Source organism: Schistocerca nitens, chromosome 2 (assembly GCF_023898315.1).
Source record: "Schistocerca nitens isolate TAMUIC-IGC-003100 chromosome 2, iqSchNite1.1, whole genome shotgun sequence".
Lineage (NCBI taxonomy): Eukaryota > Metazoa > Arthropoda > Insecta > Orthoptera > Acrididae > Schistocerca > Schistocerca nitens.
Window position 1 is genome coordinate 835,811,387 of NC_064615.1, and position 17,817 is coordinate 835,829,203.

At 44.0% G+C, this 17,817-nt stretch overlaps 1 protein-coding gene across 2 annotated transcripts in view; it reads left to right on the forward strand.

Annotated features, from left to right (window-relative positions):
• Positions 1-2,983: 2,983 nt before the first annotated feature.
• LOC126234665 (protein spaetzle 4) overlaps positions 2,984-17,817 on the forward strand; it is a 59,642-nt gene continuing 44,808 nt past the window's right edge. The window contains exon 1 of one of the 2 annotated variants that reach the window (XM_049943400.1): positions 2,984-3,181. In XM_049943400.1, coding sequence (XP_049799357.1) covers positions 3,158-3,181 — 24 coding nt within the window. In that variant the 5' untranslated portion in view covers positions 2,984-3,157. The remainder of the gene's footprint in view (positions 3,182-17,817) is intronic. The other variant, XM_049943402.1, reaches the window with a different exon arrangement.

Consider the following 17,817-nt stretch of genomic DNA (forward strand, 5'->3'; position numbering starts at 1 on the left):
CAAAGATTGTTACAGGCGATGAAACATGGGTTCATCACTTCGAACCTGAAACAAAACGGCAATCAATGGAGTGGCGCCACACCCACTCCCCTACCAAGAAAAAGTTTAAAGCCATACCCTCAGCCGCTAAAGTCATGGTTACAGTCTTCTGGGACGCTGAAGGGGTTATTCTGTTCGATGTCCTTCCCCATGGTCAAACGATCAACTCTGAAGTGTATTGTGCTACTCTTCAGAAACTGAAGAAACGACTTCAGCGTGTTCGTAGGCACAAAAAGCAGAACGAACTTCTCCTTCTTCATGACAATGCAAGACCTCACACAAGTCTTCGCACCCGAGAGGAGCTCACAAAACTTCAGTGGACTGTTCTTCCTCATGCACCCTACAGCCCCGATCTCGCACCGTCGGATTTCCATATGTTTGGCCCAATGAAGGACGCAATCCGTGGGAGGCACTACGTGGATGATGAAGAAGTTATTGATGCAGTACGACGTTGGCTCCGACATCGACCAGTGGAATGGTACCGTGCAGGCATACAGGCCCTCATTTCAAGGTGGCGTAAGGCTGTAGCATTGAATGGAGATTACGTTGAAAAATAGTGTTGTGTAGCTAAAAGATTGGGGAATAACCTGGTGTATTTCAATGCTGAATAAAACAACCCCTGTTTCAGAAAAAAAATGTGTTGCATTACTTATTGAACTGCCCTCGTACTTTTAGCGCTGAAACTGAACTTTTTCTGTTTTGAGTTTGCTCGAGGAGGATAGCTTTAATAGCCACGTACAAAGCGATCGTGATTGTACTTCTGCCGCAGACTGTTGACCACCGCTTTCTCAGATGCATCACATATCACGTGTTCGTGGTTAGCTTATGATACGAGTTTTAAATTCAAGGCTACAAAACGCTACCGCATTTCAGTCGTTGGTCAATTAAAATCAACTGTCGACAGATCTCGCATTTCCAACATATCCTGCTCCTATAACCGTGCAGTAGCCGGAGACCGATGTGGCAACACTGTAGCAGTAAGTGACAGACATCAGCTATCAAGTAACTTTAAATGGACTATAGTAGGAACGTGGAAACTAACAGTGTTAGGCGGGAACAAAGCTTGAAGACATACTGCAGTTAGCGCCGTATCAAACATTTTTGTAAGTCATTTGCCGGCCGCGGTGGTCTCGCGGTTCCAGGCGCGCAGTCCGGAACCGTGCGACTGCTACGGTCGCAGGTTCGAATCCTGCCTCGGGCATGGATGTGTGTGATGTCCTTAGGTTAGTTAGGTTTAAGTAGTTCTAAGTTCTAGGGGACTGATAACCACAGCAGTTGAGTCCCATAGTGCTCAGAGCAATTTGAACCATTTGTAAGTCATTTAGCCTTTTCACTATTTAAGGTTTTTTTGTATAACTAATTTATAAACACCGTGTACAGTCTATCTCCGCTGTTGGGCGGCATTCACAGTACGGCACATTAAAGGGCGTCGTGTCTTTCAGCGGGTTCCGAGCATATACTTGGTATGGTACTAATTACTGAGTACACGAATGCCTACAGCATTTTACAGCTCTATTTCTGAGTTGCTGTGTAGCCAGAGGAGCCACGACCTCCTGACAAGGGAACCACCCCATCGCACCCCCCTCAGATTTAGTTGTAAGTTGACACAGTGGATATGCCTTGAAAAACTGAACACAGATCAATCGAGAAAACAGGAAGAAGTTGTGTGGAATTATGAAAAAATAAGCAAAATATACAAACTGAGTAGTCCATGCACAACATAGGTAACATCAAGGATGTGATCTCAGGAGCGCCGTGGTCCCGTGGGTAGCGTGAGCAGCTGCGGAACGTGAGGTATTAAGTTCAAGTCTTCCCTCGAGTGAAAAGTTTAATTTCTATTTTCAGTTTATGTGACAAATTCTTATATTTTCATCACTTTTTTGGAAGTGATTATCACATCCACAAGAAAACCTAAATCGGGCAAGGTAGAAGAATCTTTTTACCCATTCGCCAAGTGTACAAGTTAGGTGGGTCGACAACATATTCCTGTCATGTGACGCACATGCCGTCACCAGTGTCTTATAGAATATATCACACTTTTTTTCCTATGGAGGAATCGGTTGACCTATGACCTTGCGATCAAATGTTTTCAGTTCCCATTGGAGAGGCACGTCCTTTCGTCTACTAATCGCACGGTTTTGCGGTGCGGTCGCAAAACACAGACACTAAACTTATTACAGTGAACAGAGACGTCAATGAACGAACGGACGGATCATAACTTTGCGAAAATAAAAAAATTATACTTCTCACTCGAGGGAAGACTTGAACCAAGGACATCTCGTTCCGCAGTTGCTCACGCTAACCACGGGACCACGGCGCTCCTGAGCTCACAGTATCCTTGATGTTGCCTATCTTGCGCATGGACTACTCAGTTTGTATATTTTGCTTATTTTTTTTCCTAGTTCCACACAACTTCTTCCTGTTTTCTCGATTGGTGTGTGTTCAGTTTTTCAAGGCCTATCCACTGTGCCAACTTATAACAAAATCTGAGGGGGGTGCGATGGGGAGGTTCCCTGTGAGTAAACGAATGCCTACAGCATTTTGCAGCTCTGTTTTTGAGTTGCTGTGTAGCCAGAGGAGCCACAACCTCCTGAGAACGACTGTCTCTGGCAGGGAGTTGAGCCCGGTAACACGGACAAAATCCGCTGGCGTCGCGTCATCGAATTTTGGCTGAACGAGACCGGCACCCACCCAGCGACACTTACTCGGCCTGCGGCGGTGCAAGCCGCTGCCGCACTGCCTGTGTTTACCGGCAGACGCACCTGAAGCGCGCATGCGCGGAGCGCGGTGCGCCCAGTGTGTCACGACACACATCTGCCGGGCTGCGCGTAACGGGACGGCGCCCCCCTCCCCCTCGGCCTGTCTGCGCTGACCCACTTGAAGGCGCGGCTTTTTTTCTGGCTTACGGTAACGCGGCTGGCTGCGAGCGCCTGCAGTGCCCTACGCGACGGCGGCCCGAGAGGATCGGAAGGACGAGCGAGCAGGAAGAGCGCTCGGCCTAGCGGCGAGAAGTGGTGAGGCGAGATGCGGAGCTGCCAGCAGCGACCCCGACCCAGACCCAGGTAGCGACCAGCGAGCGCAGCGCCACAGCACCGCCAGACGTCGCGTCGCCACAGGGATGGCCGCACACGGCCTGCTCCTGGTGAGTCGCCGGCGACGCCCACCGCGTCGCCACTGTCCGCAGTAGCTCCTGTGTTGTGCTCGGCGGCTGTTTGCAGCTACAATAAGGGGGGAGAGAAAACAACACAGCGTCGTGCTTTCGTCGACTAGATTTATTCAGTCGGAAGATGTGACGAGCCCAAGTCCATTTTCAGAAAACAGAATACGTATCTAGTGCAGATTACAGTTCGTATGCGGGCTGAATTCGAAGGCAGTGTTTACATCCTTGGTGACATGGGATTTTGTAGAGAGTTATTTAGTGTGTGTGACGGTCCCCAACGCCCCCCGTATCCTCAAGCATTTTCCGTACTTTGTATACCATGTATGTACATAAACACTCGTCGGACTCTTTTTATCTATGGTGAAATAAGGTTTTTCCGAATTACCTTCCAGTCTATTTGTGGCTATGTGTATACCACTGAAGTGCATGACAAGGTGCACTTCCTATTGTACAACGTATTAAGGAAACCCGTTCCATGCATGGTGTGTGCTGTGATCAGTCAAAAAATTTTCTTCTGGTGTTCTATGCGAGCGATATGTAGGAGTCTTCAGTACGTTTTTACTGTGTTGTTGTGGTCTTCTGTACGAAGACTGGTTTGATCCAGCTCTCCATGTTACTCTATCCTGTGAAAACCTCATGTCCGAATAACTACTGTTTACTGTGTTTATCGCTTGGCCTATCTCTAAGATTTTTTACCCCCCACACTTCACTCCAATATTAAATTGAGAATCACTTGATGTCTCAGAAAGTGTCATATGAACTGATCCCTTCTTTTAATAGAGCTGTGCCGCAAATTTCTTGTTTCTTCAATTCTATTCAGTAGCTCCACATTAGTTACGTTATTTACTCGTCTAATCTTAACCATTCTTCTGCAGCACCACATTTCAAAAGCTATTTTCTTCTTATCTAAACTGTTTATATTTCATGTTTTGCTTCTGTACACGGCTACAGTCCATCCAAATACCCTCAGACAGTGGCCGAGCGGTTCTAGGCTACGGTCGCAGGTTCGAATCCTGCCTCGCGCATTGATGTGTGTGATGTCCTTAGGTTAGTTAGGTTTAAGTAGTTCTAAGTTCTAGGGAACTGATGACCTCAGATGTTAAGTTCCATAGTGCTCAGAGCCATTTTCACCCTCAGACAAGACTCCCTAACACTCAGATCTATATTCCACGTTAACAAATTTCTCTTCAGATACGCTTTCCTTGCCATAGCCAGTCTACATTTTATATCCTCTGCTTTGACCATCAGTTATTTTACTAATCGCAAAACTCATATACTACTTTGTGTCTCGTTTCCTAATCAAATTCCGTCAGCATCACCTGATTTAATCTGAGAACATTCCACCATCCTTGCTTTGCTTTTGTGGATGTTCATATTATATCATTTCAAGACACTGTCCATTCCATTCAACTGGGCTTCCAAGTCCTTTGCTGTCTGACAGAATTACTATGTCAAAGGCAAACCTGAAAGTTTTTATTTCTTCTCCCAGATCTTTAACGCCTACTCCAATTTTTTCTTTAGTTTCCTTTGCTGCTTGCTCAATGTACAGACTGAATAACATCGGGGATAGACTATAACCTTGTCTCTCCCTTCTCAACCACTGCTTGCCTTTCCTGCCTCCCCCCACCCCCCGTCATATAACTGCCCTCTGGTTTCTGTACAAGTCGTAAACAGTCTTTCGCTCCCTGTATTTTACCCCTCTGGCATCAGAATTTGTAAGAGTATTCCAGTCAACACTGTCAAAAGCTTTTTCTGTAAATCTAGAAATAGTATAGATGTAGATTTGCCATTTTCTGTAAGTCCACAAACGGTATAGACGTACGTTTTCCTTTCCTTTCCTTAACTTATCTTTTAACAGAATTAGCGTCAGTATTGACTCACGTGTTCCTACATTTCTCCGAAATCCAAACTGTTCTTCCCTGAGGTCGGTTTCTACCAGTTTTTCCATTCCGCTGTAAAGAATTCGTGTTAGTATTTTGCAACCTTGACTTGTTACGCTGATAGTTCGGTAATTTTCACACGTCAGCTTTTCTCACTTTTTACAGTTTCTGAAACTTTGTAAACAGGTTCTTGCGGGATGATAGGCGTCTCTGTTAAGTGTCTGCCAGTTCAGTTTCATCAGCACCCAATTAACCCCCTTCCAGCGTTAAAAAAATCTGACGATTTGTGCACGTTCTTCGTATACGTTCATAAAGCCCTGTTTGTCCTATCTGGTATGGGTCATAGGAGTGTTTTGTAAACAAACTTCTCTGGATGAATGGTTGCGTTTTTCCAGAACCCTGCTAATGAATCGGAGCCTCCCACCTACTTTACCTGCTGTGTAGACTGTGTGTTCTTTCCATCTCGCATTCCTACAAACTGTGGAACCAAGATAGCTGCATGAATTTGACTTGTTCCAAGTGCGACTCATTCATGTTACAGTTATTTGATCTCATGCTTTTGCAGTTTTTTAAAATTATGAAGCGTTCGTTAACTATGAACCAAACGTGAAATTCGGTCTACGCTACAGGTCTGTCTGCATTTTGTATTAGTAGGCTTTGTCAACTCGTGACCAAATTGACACCTTCCAACCTAATCTAGACGGATAAATATGTCGCTTCAAACAGTTCCAGAACGCTGTAACATTCCAACACTTGGCTTTTCGCCATTGTTATAGCCGTATATGCATTTTATGACCAATGCTACACCATCGATGGTGACACACCGAACTTCAAATCCAGAAAAGTTTCTCCTAAATACTCCTGAAACAGACTCTTTTACAACGTTGCGAAAATTAAGTTGTAGAAATACTATTCTACCTTTATTAATTCGTTGCCATTGTTAATATATGTATTACACTGAATAAAATGCCATACAAGGTGGTCTTACAAAAAGTAAACTTTTCGTTATGGTGTTGTTAAGTCATTCACACATTTGCACAAACTTATTTTAATGAGTAGCTCTTTAACAGTAGATAGCAAGTCAAAATAGGTTTCCTGTTTTTTCACGTTGGCTGATAAGTATTGGCTGCAAAAAATGGAACGCCCCTGGACTCATTCTGTAGAAGTCGTGGAATTTGTGTTCATGTTGGGAGAACTCAAAAAAATGGCTCTGAGCACTATGGGACTCAACTGCTGAGGTCATTAGTCCCCTAGAACTTAGAACTAGTTAAACCTAACTAACCTAAGGACATCACAAACATCCATGCCAGAGGCAGGATTCGAACCTGCGACCGTAGCGGTCTTGCGGTTCCAGACTGCAGCGCCTTTAACCGCACGGCCACTTCGGCCGGCGTTGGGAGAACTGACGAGAAATCACAGCTGAACAATGTTCGATATTTATGGCGTTGTTCTGATCCGCCCAGTACTTCGTTTCCTTTTTCAATTTCTAGAGCTTTAAATAATAAGCTCCAATGACGTCCTCTTTAGAAGTGTTCATGATTGCAACTGAGAAACATGGTTCGTGCAGTCTTGTTGCTTGTTGTATGGTGAGTCCCATCGCATGGCATATTGTATCAAGTGTCGCACCAACAAGTGTCGCGTCGCATATCGTTTCTTCTCAGAGGTGCAAATGGTTCAAATGGCCCTGAGCACTATGGGACTTAACATCTGTGGTCATCAGTCCCCTAGAACTTAGAACTACTTAAACCTACCTGACCTAAGGACATCACACGCATCCATGCCCGAGGCAGGATTCGAACCTGCGACCGTAGCGGTCACGCGGTTCCAGACTGAAGCGCCTAGAACCGCACGGCCACATCGGCTGGCCTCAGAGGTGCACTTTCATCTTTAACCACTATATGTTGGTGATGGGGCAGATGGTTTCGATCCCGCCTCTGGCATGAGATTTTGTGTTCAAAGAATACTGTGTTGGTTTAGTCGTGATAATAAGCAATGCAGGACGGCGGGTGGAGTTTAAAGTCGTCCGTCCAGCTTTAGGTCTTCTGTGATTCCTCTAAATAGTTTGAGGTGTATGCCAAGATTCTTCCGTCGAAAGGGCGCGCTAGATTTCCTCCCTAATCCATCACCACCAACCCAAGCCTGTCTTAGATTGCTAGTGACTTAATCGTCGAGGGATGTTAACTCCTAAACTTTCTTCTAGATGGCCGTGATAGCGATACGCAATAATCATTATGAAGAAGATATAATATTTATATATCCCTGTAAGGTAGGCACCCATCTCCCCCCCCCCCCCCCCCCACCCTGTCCATTGTTGGACCTAGCTGGGTGGTCCAGCCTGACCTGTTCTTTCCACCTTTTTATTCTCTTTCATTTCTTGGTTTTAATGCCTTTTCTTAAATGATCTTTTAACAGCTTGTCTGTACTGTCTTTTTTATGGGCTTTGCCTGTTTTTTGTTTATGTTGTTGGTTACACTTAGGCTTTCCAAGATCCGCCTTTCGCCTCCTTCCTTTCACGAATACTCCTGGTTTGCCACTCAACGGATGAAAGGACTGATCACCCCGCAGTTTTGTCCATTTCACTCCAAACCAACCAACCAACCAACCAACCAATCAACCAATTTATGTATCTGATGTTACCAGTGGTTTAGCAACACATACCAAATACGCATTTGCTGCTGTTTACATATTTTAATGGGAGAATCGCTTTCTACGGACAGTCTTGAGGCAAATGCTAGCGTGTCATTGTGGGAAGTATTCTTTTGGTAGTTAAGTAATTAGCAGTGAAATTGGTGCTGCAAGATTGTGAATTACGTAATTGCTACTTTCGGGTAGTCAGTCGTATAATGCAACAAATAACTCCACAACTCAACTGCACTCCTCAAATATCAAGTTCGTTACTTTCCCAAAGATAAATACAGTGATTATGGAGAGTGACATAACCATAGATGATACCACGCAGCGATTGACAGCTAAGTGGCTTTACAGTACCTTCACGAAAGACATCTACACCATACTCCGCAAGCCACTTAAAGGTGCGTAGCGGAGGGTACGTCTGGTATCACCATCTAATCCCCCTAGCTGCTCCAGTCGCGAATGGCTTGTGGGAAGAATGGTTGTCGGTAAGCCTCTCTATTGGCTCTAATTTCGCGAATTTTCTCGTCGTGGTCATTACGCGAAATGTACGTAGGAAGAAGTAATATTTGTCCACCTCATTCCGGAAAGTAATTTCTCGAAATTTCAATTGTAAACATCTCCATGATGATGCACCACACCTCTCTTGTAACGTCTGCTAATGGAGTCTGTTGAGGATCTCTGTAAATCTTTCGCGCCGACGAAACGATCCCCTGACGAAACTCTCCGCTCTACATTGGATCTTCTCCATCTCTTCTATCAGTCCTACCTGATAAGGATCCCATATTGATGAACAATACTCGAGAATCAGTCGAACATGCGCTTTATAAGCCACTTTCTTAGTAGACGTGTTTTCTTAAGATTCTTCCTATGAATCTGTCTGGCAACTGCTGTTTCTCCTTTTTATTTTATGTGGTTATTTCACTTAAGGTCTATCTGAGTAGTTACTCTTGGATATTTTACGGTAGATAATGTTTCTAGCAGTTTCTCGTAAATAGCGTAGTGATACAGTAGTGGATTTCTTTTCCTATGTATGCGCAATGTGTTACGTTGCCTGGACCATTTATCACTCCTCTGCTCTCCTCTTTGCTCCTTTGTTATAAACAACTACATCATCTGCAAACAGTCTTAGAGCTTCCGATGCTTTCTATATATCATTTAGATACATTGTAAACAATAACGGTCCTGAAACTTTCTGGCAGATTAAAACAGTGTACCGGACCGAGACTCGAACTCGGGACCTTTGCCTTTAGCGGGCAAGAGCTCTACCAGCTGAGCTACCCAAGCACGGCTCACGCCCCGTCCTCACAGCTTTACTTCTGCTAGTTCCTCGTCTCCTACCTTCCACTTGAGTACTTGCCCGCAAAAGACAAAGGTCCCGAGTTCGAGTCTCGGTCTGGCACACAGTTTTAATCTGCCAGGAAGTTTCATATCAGCGCACACTCCGCTGCAAAGTGAAAATCTCATTCTAATAACGACCCTATTACATTTCCTTGGGATACTTCGGAAATTAACTTTACATTTGTCGATTTTGTTTAAGAGAGATGTGTTGTCATTTCTACAAGGAACTGTTGAATCTAGTCGCGAATCTGGTCCGATACTCGATAAGCACGTATTTTATCACTAAAAGGCAGTGCGGGACGGTGTCAAACCCCTTTCAGAAGTCAAGCAACACGGGATCAACCAGAGTGCCGTCTACAGTGCTATAGATCTCTTGAAGGAACAGAGTGGTCAGTTTCGCAAGGCTTGTTTGCGGAATCAGTGTTGATTTTTATAGAGATTTCCGTTTTCCAAATAAGTCGTCATTCAGCGTAAAAGTGCCCTGTAATTCTAAAACAGATTGACTTCAACGATACAGGTCTACATCTGCCCTGCAGCTCTTCTTGAAAATGGACATGACCTGCGCTTTTTTTTTTCAGTTCCTACGTACCCTTCGTTGCTCCAGCGATCTTCGGTAAACTGCTGTTAGAAGGAGAATAGGTTCTTTCGCATAATATTTGTAGAATCTTATCTGGTGCCTTCCGACTGCTAAGCGACTGTAATTGCTAGAAACTAGCAAACCTCTTGTAAAACATTTGTATTCGTTGTTATTCTGGCTATTTTCTTCCCCTTGGTGTGTTTCTTTTCTGTAGCGGGATCTGATACATCATGAGTGGTCGATTATTTTCACTTCGTGGCTGGCTGCCCTTCCCGCCGCCCCGGCTGTTAGCCTTAGGGACTCAAGTTTCTAACGTGTTTAATATTTTAACTGTTATTAAAAAAAAGAACTTATTTCTCATCTGTTTTTATCGTCTCAAACAGACCATTTTCGGGCAATGTAGTCCATATCTTATTCTCACACAGTAACGTGGCATAACGGAACACCGTTTAGCTATCATAGACGTGAGTATATGACAGTGAATCTGATAATTCTCTTGACTGGTTACTCTGTAACTACGAGAAATGATTTGAAGATAGCAGACACTGCCAGTAACCGGTCAGAGATAATAAAAAGAGCGATCGACAGATGGAAAATGAGTTTATTTTCTGCAAATAAGGATTGCAGACTGCTCCCTGCCTAAAAGTATATCCAGTTTTGGTTAACTGTTTTTGTGTCGTGTTTTCTCAGATGGGGAGACAAATACAGCGCGGTATTTATCCAAATGAACGTGGTAAACCATGTAAAACCTTACGTACGTTGGCCGGTGGACCAGGTCAAGTGTCGTTAATCTGGCGCGCGGAACAGTCAGTGTTTCGTAAGCTATCATAAACACTTCCTAGACGCAGCTACTTCAGCATTGCTTTCACCAGCCTTGGTTATTTTTTTATTTTTGATACTTTGTTGCTTCTTTCTCGCTGTTTAACCATACGGTTGTTTTTGCAGTAATCCTGAAGTCGTCAATGAAAATGTCTTCCTTGTTAAAATATCTTGATCTGTACGTGCTTCTAAACCACCACAATCTCCTCTGATTCCTCATGCCATTGCTAAAATTAATCATGTACGTTCACCATAAACATCATTCACCGATATTTAAAAATCGACCGAGCGAGGTTGCTCTGTGGTTTGCACACTGGGCTCTTATTCGGGAGTGTTCCAAATCCGCGTCTGGACATCCAGATTAAGGTTTCCTGTGGTTTCCCTAAATCACCCCAGGCAAATGCCAGGATGGTTTCCTTCCCCGTCCTTCAAACAATCCGAACTTGTGCTCCGCCTTTGGTCACCGCGATGTCGGCGGTAAATTAGACCCTAAGCATCCTTTCTTCCTTTGAAAAATCGAAACGTCTGCTTCGAAAGGCACAAGGAGTCGCTAAATACTTCTGATGTGCAGGCCTGCCAACACGGATATTAACATCCTCCAATGCAGGATACAGGGGAAAGTTCAAATGGTTCAAATGGCTCTGAGCACTATGGGACTCAACTGCTGTGGTCATAAGTCCCCTAGAACTTAGAACTACTTAAACCTAACTAACCTAAGGACAGCACACAACACCCAGCCATCACGAGGCAGGGGAAAGTAAATGCATCTCCACCAGCGTAGTCTAGTCACTGTTAAACAGTCGTACAGCATGATGAGTGTGTTTGTAACATTCGTGGTGGTAATTCTGAAACAACGGTGTCTGGTGCTGTGGTTTTTCAGAAATTAAATAAAACATTGATCTTTCCGAAAGGCGACTTCTAAAGTGTTGTTTCACCGTGTGGTATTGACCCTATTACGTTAAAAATAAACCCCGTGATCAGGCCCTAAAGACTGGCCGCTGTTTGAGCCCCCGCTTCTGGCGCGTCACTACATTCGATACAGAAGGACGTGTGGTCAGCAAACCCCTCTCCCAGCTGTTGTCAACCGTCGGAACCTGGAAACCGCCGTTTTTCATGCAAGTAGTTCCCAGATTAGCCATCAAGAGACTAGCTGCAGCCCGTCCAAATCACACAAAGGAAAAAAAATCCCTGGCAGCATCGGGAACCGAGCCAGAGTTCGCCGCTTGGCAGCCAGACGCCCTGACCACTTAACCACGAAGGTGGACTGTTTTATTGTAGTAATTATTTCTATTTGTCATTTACGGGTTACTTTGCCTCGCAGTGGTCGGTTTCTGGATCTACCAGAGCACATCAACTGCTTTGCTACACAGTAATCCACCACCGATTTAAACTGTCCACAGAAGATATAATTAACGTTACTTAGTCTTCTGCAATTAATTGTCAATGGAAATTAATTCTCAAAGTGCCAGATCACATCGTTAGTGTAACAGATTTCTAGCGCCACTTGGATATCGGTTGACGTTCCTGCTTTTCGTGGCTGGTCACAGAGCGACGTGGGACATGCTACAGCCAACATATACGCTTATTAGTTTAATTTAATGTCCACACCTACAGTCCAATCGGCGTAAGATCCTTGACATTTAGTGGCGTTGTAGTCAACTGCAAAGCCTCAACGGCTGCAGTCTGCAGCTCGTGGTCTCACGGTCGCGTTCTCGCTTCCCGAGCACGGGGTCACGGATTCGATTCCCGGGGGAGTCAGGGATTTTCACCTACCTCTAGATGACTGGGTGTTCGTGTTGTCCTCATCATTTTATCATTCATGCATGTGGCAAGATTTGACTGAGAAAAGGTTGGGAATCTGTACGGGCGCTGATAACCGCGCAGTTGACCGCCCCATAATCCAAACAACAATGGTGATGGTGGTGGTGGTGGTGGTGGTGGTGGTGGTGGTGGTGGTCATCATCATAATACCAAGTGTCGTCCATTTCCGGTGTCTCTGTTTAACTTAACGGGCAATACCAGCCTGTGTACATGTCATCTGGGAAACATACAGAGCACTAAATTACTGCGTCACTTCATTGTGACAAGTCCATGTAGATCTTTCTCTTATTCTGTATAACTGCACCTTCAGAAATATTAGATGGAAAAATCCTAATACTGATCTCCCGTACATTCGGAAAACTTCAAAAGTTGTGCCATCTGTGTGATATATTCTCCATTGTCACGCCTTAAGAGGAATAGCAGAGGCACTTTTGTTCTAAAAAAAATAAATAAATAAAAACATAAACACATTAGTAAACGACCAGTCAGACAAGAGGCATACCGATGAATCACTGATGCTCTTTTATTAGGTAAACTCATCCAACGTCTAGAAGTAAAGCTAAAATTTGATATTAAGTAAGAGAAACATTTGCTTACTCAGCGTTAGTGATAGCAAGCTGATAAATTCTGCAAAATTATCAAAATCTTGAAAATAAAACAGTATCATCTTTTCTTGCCTTTTCTTGAGTGTTTTAGTGTATTGGATTGCCCCAAGTCGGATCGGAGATCGAAGGAATTGTTTGCCGTTATGAGCTATAGCCGATCGTTCAGTCAGTTACGTGGATGAAAGTTACGTACAGGTAAAAAGTACACTGGACTCGCATTCTGGAGGACGACGGTTCAATCCCGTCTCCGGCCATCCTGATTTAGGTTTTCCGTGATTTCCCTAAATCGTTTCAGGCAAATGCCGGGATGGTTCCTTTGAAAGGGCACGGCCGATTTCTTTCCCAATCCTTCCCTAACCCGAGCTTGCGCTCCGTCTCTAATGACCTCGTTGTCGACGGGACGTTAAACACTAACCACCACTACCACCACCACCACCACCACAGGTAAAAAGTGTGCACCAGTTTATCTATTCAGGAATATCCCAAGGCGTAACAGCTACACTCAGTACATCAACAGAGTTTTTAATCTCTGGTGACATTGGACCCACGTTCGGAATGTCGGCGGTTCAAACCGTCTCCGGTCAACCAATTTAACGTTGTGGCTGATCTAAACCGCGTAGGCCAAATGGCGCGATGAATCGTTCGAATAGGGCACGGAAGATTTGTTTCCCCATTCGAGTCTTATGCTCCGTTTCGAATGACGTTGTGGGTAGGACGTTAAATCTTCTGTCTTCCGTTCAATGCTCCATTGAACTTCGCTGCATACTTTTTCCGTCGCACCTTTCCTCACAGTGATGCTAGCCGAGTAATCGTTATCATACTACCTCGCAAACTCTCAAAAAAGCGTACATTTCGCTGCAGACAGTAACGCTCATTGTTACGATTTTAAGAAGCTTGCACGGAAATATATGCAAGAACCGCCCTTCGTTGTGTGAAAGGCTGACTGGCCAGGAGTGGGGAACACACATCTGGGACAGACTTTACACACATATCTCATAGGACAACAAGATCAAGACGAGCGATATTAGTGCGCGTGCAAATATGCACAGACTGGCATTTACCGTCGCGTCATTCGCGTGAGGGTAAGGAAAAGTGAATAATAACGGTGCGAAGTATCGTCCGTTATGAGCTGTGCAGTATACAGGCAGACGCCAAAGCTGTTTCACCTTAAGGTGGCTAAACACGTAACTGCATGGTTGACAACCACGCATAAGCAAGCGTGCTTGCTCAAGCATGCGCAGATTCCTCGCGCAAGCATGCGAAAATTTGTCGCGCCTCCAATGGCTCAAGTTGCTTGTACAAGTATCAGTTTACCAGAAAAATGTAGAGCTCGGATGACGACGCGCTGTCTTGGGCGACTTTTCAGCTTATCATGGAAAGAAAAGAAGCGGAAACGCTGTTTGTGGAGTAAAGGAACGAAAATACTATTCCTGGATCAACCGATCGTGGTAGACATGCCACCAAAACTGCTGTTTTTCTTCTCTTTTCTTCCGTGTAATATTTTATTCTTTGACTTGTCCCACATATGGTACAATCTGCAGAATTTAATGTAAAAGGAGCAAATAAAAATTAAATCTAATCACTTTCGAATGCTTCTGACTTCTTGATATCCATGCTCAGGCGTGAACACGCTAGAACGCTTCCACGAGCATCGATCGAGCATCAAGCTGCCTTTACACTCCTGACGCTTGTGCAAATTTCAGTCACACGCTCAAGCATGTGTACTTGTCAAGCATGCTGAACCATTACGTATGTAGGCCACTCGACTCATTTTGCTGTTACTATTCGGTTGATACAGAACTTCGTAAAGTTTTTCCGCAAGTACACAATAGAGACAGATAACAGAGACTTTAGTCATCAGTAATATATTCCCCTTCAGCAGTCTGCAAACGCTGGGGTAAGTTTTAGATTCTGCGACTGTAGAAATCACACGGTTTTGAGGCGAAGAACTCATCGAGCCATGTTTGGAGCGCATTTTAATCCGGATAGGAAGTTCCTTGAAGGCTGTTCGATAGGGAGCAGAGAAGATGAAAATCTGAGGGCACAAGGTCAGGTGAATAAGGTGGCTGCGGAATGATTTCCCAACCTTACTCGTGTGTAACGATTTTTGTCAGTCTAGGAGAATGCGGGCAGGCATTATCGTTGAGATCACTTCACGCAGTCATCCTGATCGTTGTTCTTGGATTGCGCCTGCATATTCCTCAGTTGTTGACAATAAATGTCAGCAGTGACGGTTACACCTCGCGGAGGCAATTCATAGTACACCACACAGATTCTACTTCACCAGATGCATAACACTATCTTTTGTGGATGCGCGCAGGTCTTTGTTTGGGGAGTTGCTGTTATGTTTGGGGTCAACTATTCCTTTATTTTCCTTATGTTAGCATAAAGTTAACATTTCTCGTCATCAGTATCGACACAGGACAGGAATTGTTGTTGTTGTTGTTGTTCACGATCCAATTGATGAACTGATTTTTGTGATTTTGGTTTAGGGGATGCTGTATACTAATTTTTGAACATTTCATATTGCATGCAAATGATCACAGTTCATCACATTTGCCAGTTATCGAATACTCTGGCGTTGATCATTGTGGATTAATGTTTAGAATATCCTCTTCAAACCCCGAATGTCTTCCTGAACGTCGACAAGCACTAATGTCAAACGATCTTCCTTAAAACTACTGCAACCTACTTCATAAGTTTACATTCTCTACTGGTCTAGACTGTTTATTTTTAACGTTTCACTTCCGTACAAGGCTGTACTCCAGACAGGACTTACTATCACCGCAATTTATATTCAATGTTAGCATTTTTCTCTTGCTAGTCTGCCTGCATTTTAATCCTTTCTACTTCGGCCATTGTCAATTATTTTGCTCCTAATGCAATTATCTCGAGATCGCGTGACTGAATTCAACTAGATTACACTTGTTTTCCCCCCATGAACCATGGACCTTGCCGTTGGTGGGGAGGCTTGCGTGCCCCAGCGATACAGATAGCAGTACCGTAGGTGCAACCACAACGGAGGGGTATCTGTTGAGAGGCCAGACAAACGTGTGGTTCCTGAAGAGGGGCGGGAGCCTTTTCAGTAGTTGCAAGGGCAACAGACTGGATGATTGACTGATCTGGCCTTGTAACACTAACCAAAACGGCCTTGCTGTTGTGGTACTGCGAACGGCTAAAAGCAAGGGGAAACTACGGCCGTAATTTTTCCCAAGGGCATGCAGCTTTACTGTATGGTTAAATGATGATGGCGTCCTCTTGGGTAAAATATTCCGGAGGTAATAGTCCCCCATTCGGTTCTCCGGGCGGGGACTACTCAAGGGGATGTCGTTATCAGGAGAAAGAAAACTGGCGTTCTACGGATCGGAGCGTGGAATGTCAGATCCCTTAATCGGGCAGGTAAGTTAGAAAATTTAAAAAGGGAAATGGATAGGTTAAAGTTAGATATAATGGGAATTCGTGAAGTTCGGTGGCAAGAGGAACAAGACTTCTGGTCAGGTGAATACAGGGTTATAAACACAAAATCAAATAGGGATAATGCAGGAGTAGGTTTAATAATGAATAGGAAAATAGGAATGCGGGTAAGCTACTAGAAACAGCATAGTGAACGCATTATTGTGGCAAAGGTAGATACGAAGCCCACGCCTACTACAGTAGTAAAGTTTATATGCCAACTAGCTCTGCAGATGACGAAGAAATTGAAGAAATGTAGAAATAAAAGAAATAATTCAGATAGTGAAGGTTGACGAAAATTTAATAGTTATGGGTGACTGGAATTCGGTAGTAGGAAAAGGGAGAGAAGGAAATGTAGTAGGTGAATATGGATTGGGGCTAAGAAATGAAAGAGGAAGCCGCCTGGTAGAATTTTGCACAGAACATAAGTTAATCATAGCTAACACTTGGTTCAAGAATCATAAAGGAAGGTTGTATACATGGAAGACTCCTGGAGATACTAGAAGGTATCAGATAAATTATATAATGGTAAGACAGAGATTTAGGAACCAGGTTTTATATTTAAAGACATTTCCAGGGGCAGATGTGGACTCTGACCACAATCTATTGGTTACGATCTGTAGATTAAAACTGAAGAAACTGCAAAAAGGTGGGAATTTAAGGAGATGGGACCTGGATAAACTGAAAGAACCAGAGGTTGTAGAGAGTTTCAGGGAGAGCATAAGGTAACAATTGGCAGGAATGGGGGAAATAAATACAGCAGAAGAATAATGGGTAGCTGTGAGGGATGAAGTAGTGAAGGCAGCAGAGGATCAAGTAGGTAAAAAGACGAGGGCTAGTAGAAATGCTTGGGTAACAGAAGATCTATTGAATTTAATTGATGAAAGGAGAAAATATAAAAATGCAGTAAATGAAGCAGGCAAAAAGGAATACAAACGTCTCAAAAATGAGATCGACAGGAAGTGCAAAATTGCTAAGCAGGGATGGCTAGAGGACAAATGTGAGGATGTGGAAGCGAGTATCGCTAGGGGTAAGATAGATACTGCCTACAGGAAAATTAAAGAGACCTTTGGAGAAAAGAGAACCACTTGCATGAATCTCAAGAGGTCAGTTGGAAACCCAGTTCTAAGCAAAGAAGGGAAAGCAGAAAGTTGGAAGGAGTATATAGAGGGTCTTTACAAGGGCGATGTACTTCAGGACAATATTATGGAAATGGAAGAGGATGTAGATGAAGATGAAATGGGAGATAAGATACTGCGTGAAGAGTTTGACAGAGCACTGAAAGACCTAAGTCGAAACAAGGCCCTGGGAGTTGACAACATTCCATTAGAACTACTGACAGCCTTGGGAGAGCCAGTCCTGACAAAACTCTACCATCTGGTGAGCAAGATGTATGAAACAGGCGAAATACCCTCAGACTTCAAGAAGAATATAATAATTCCAATCCCAAAGAAAGCAGGTGTTGACAGATGTGAAAATTACCGAACTATC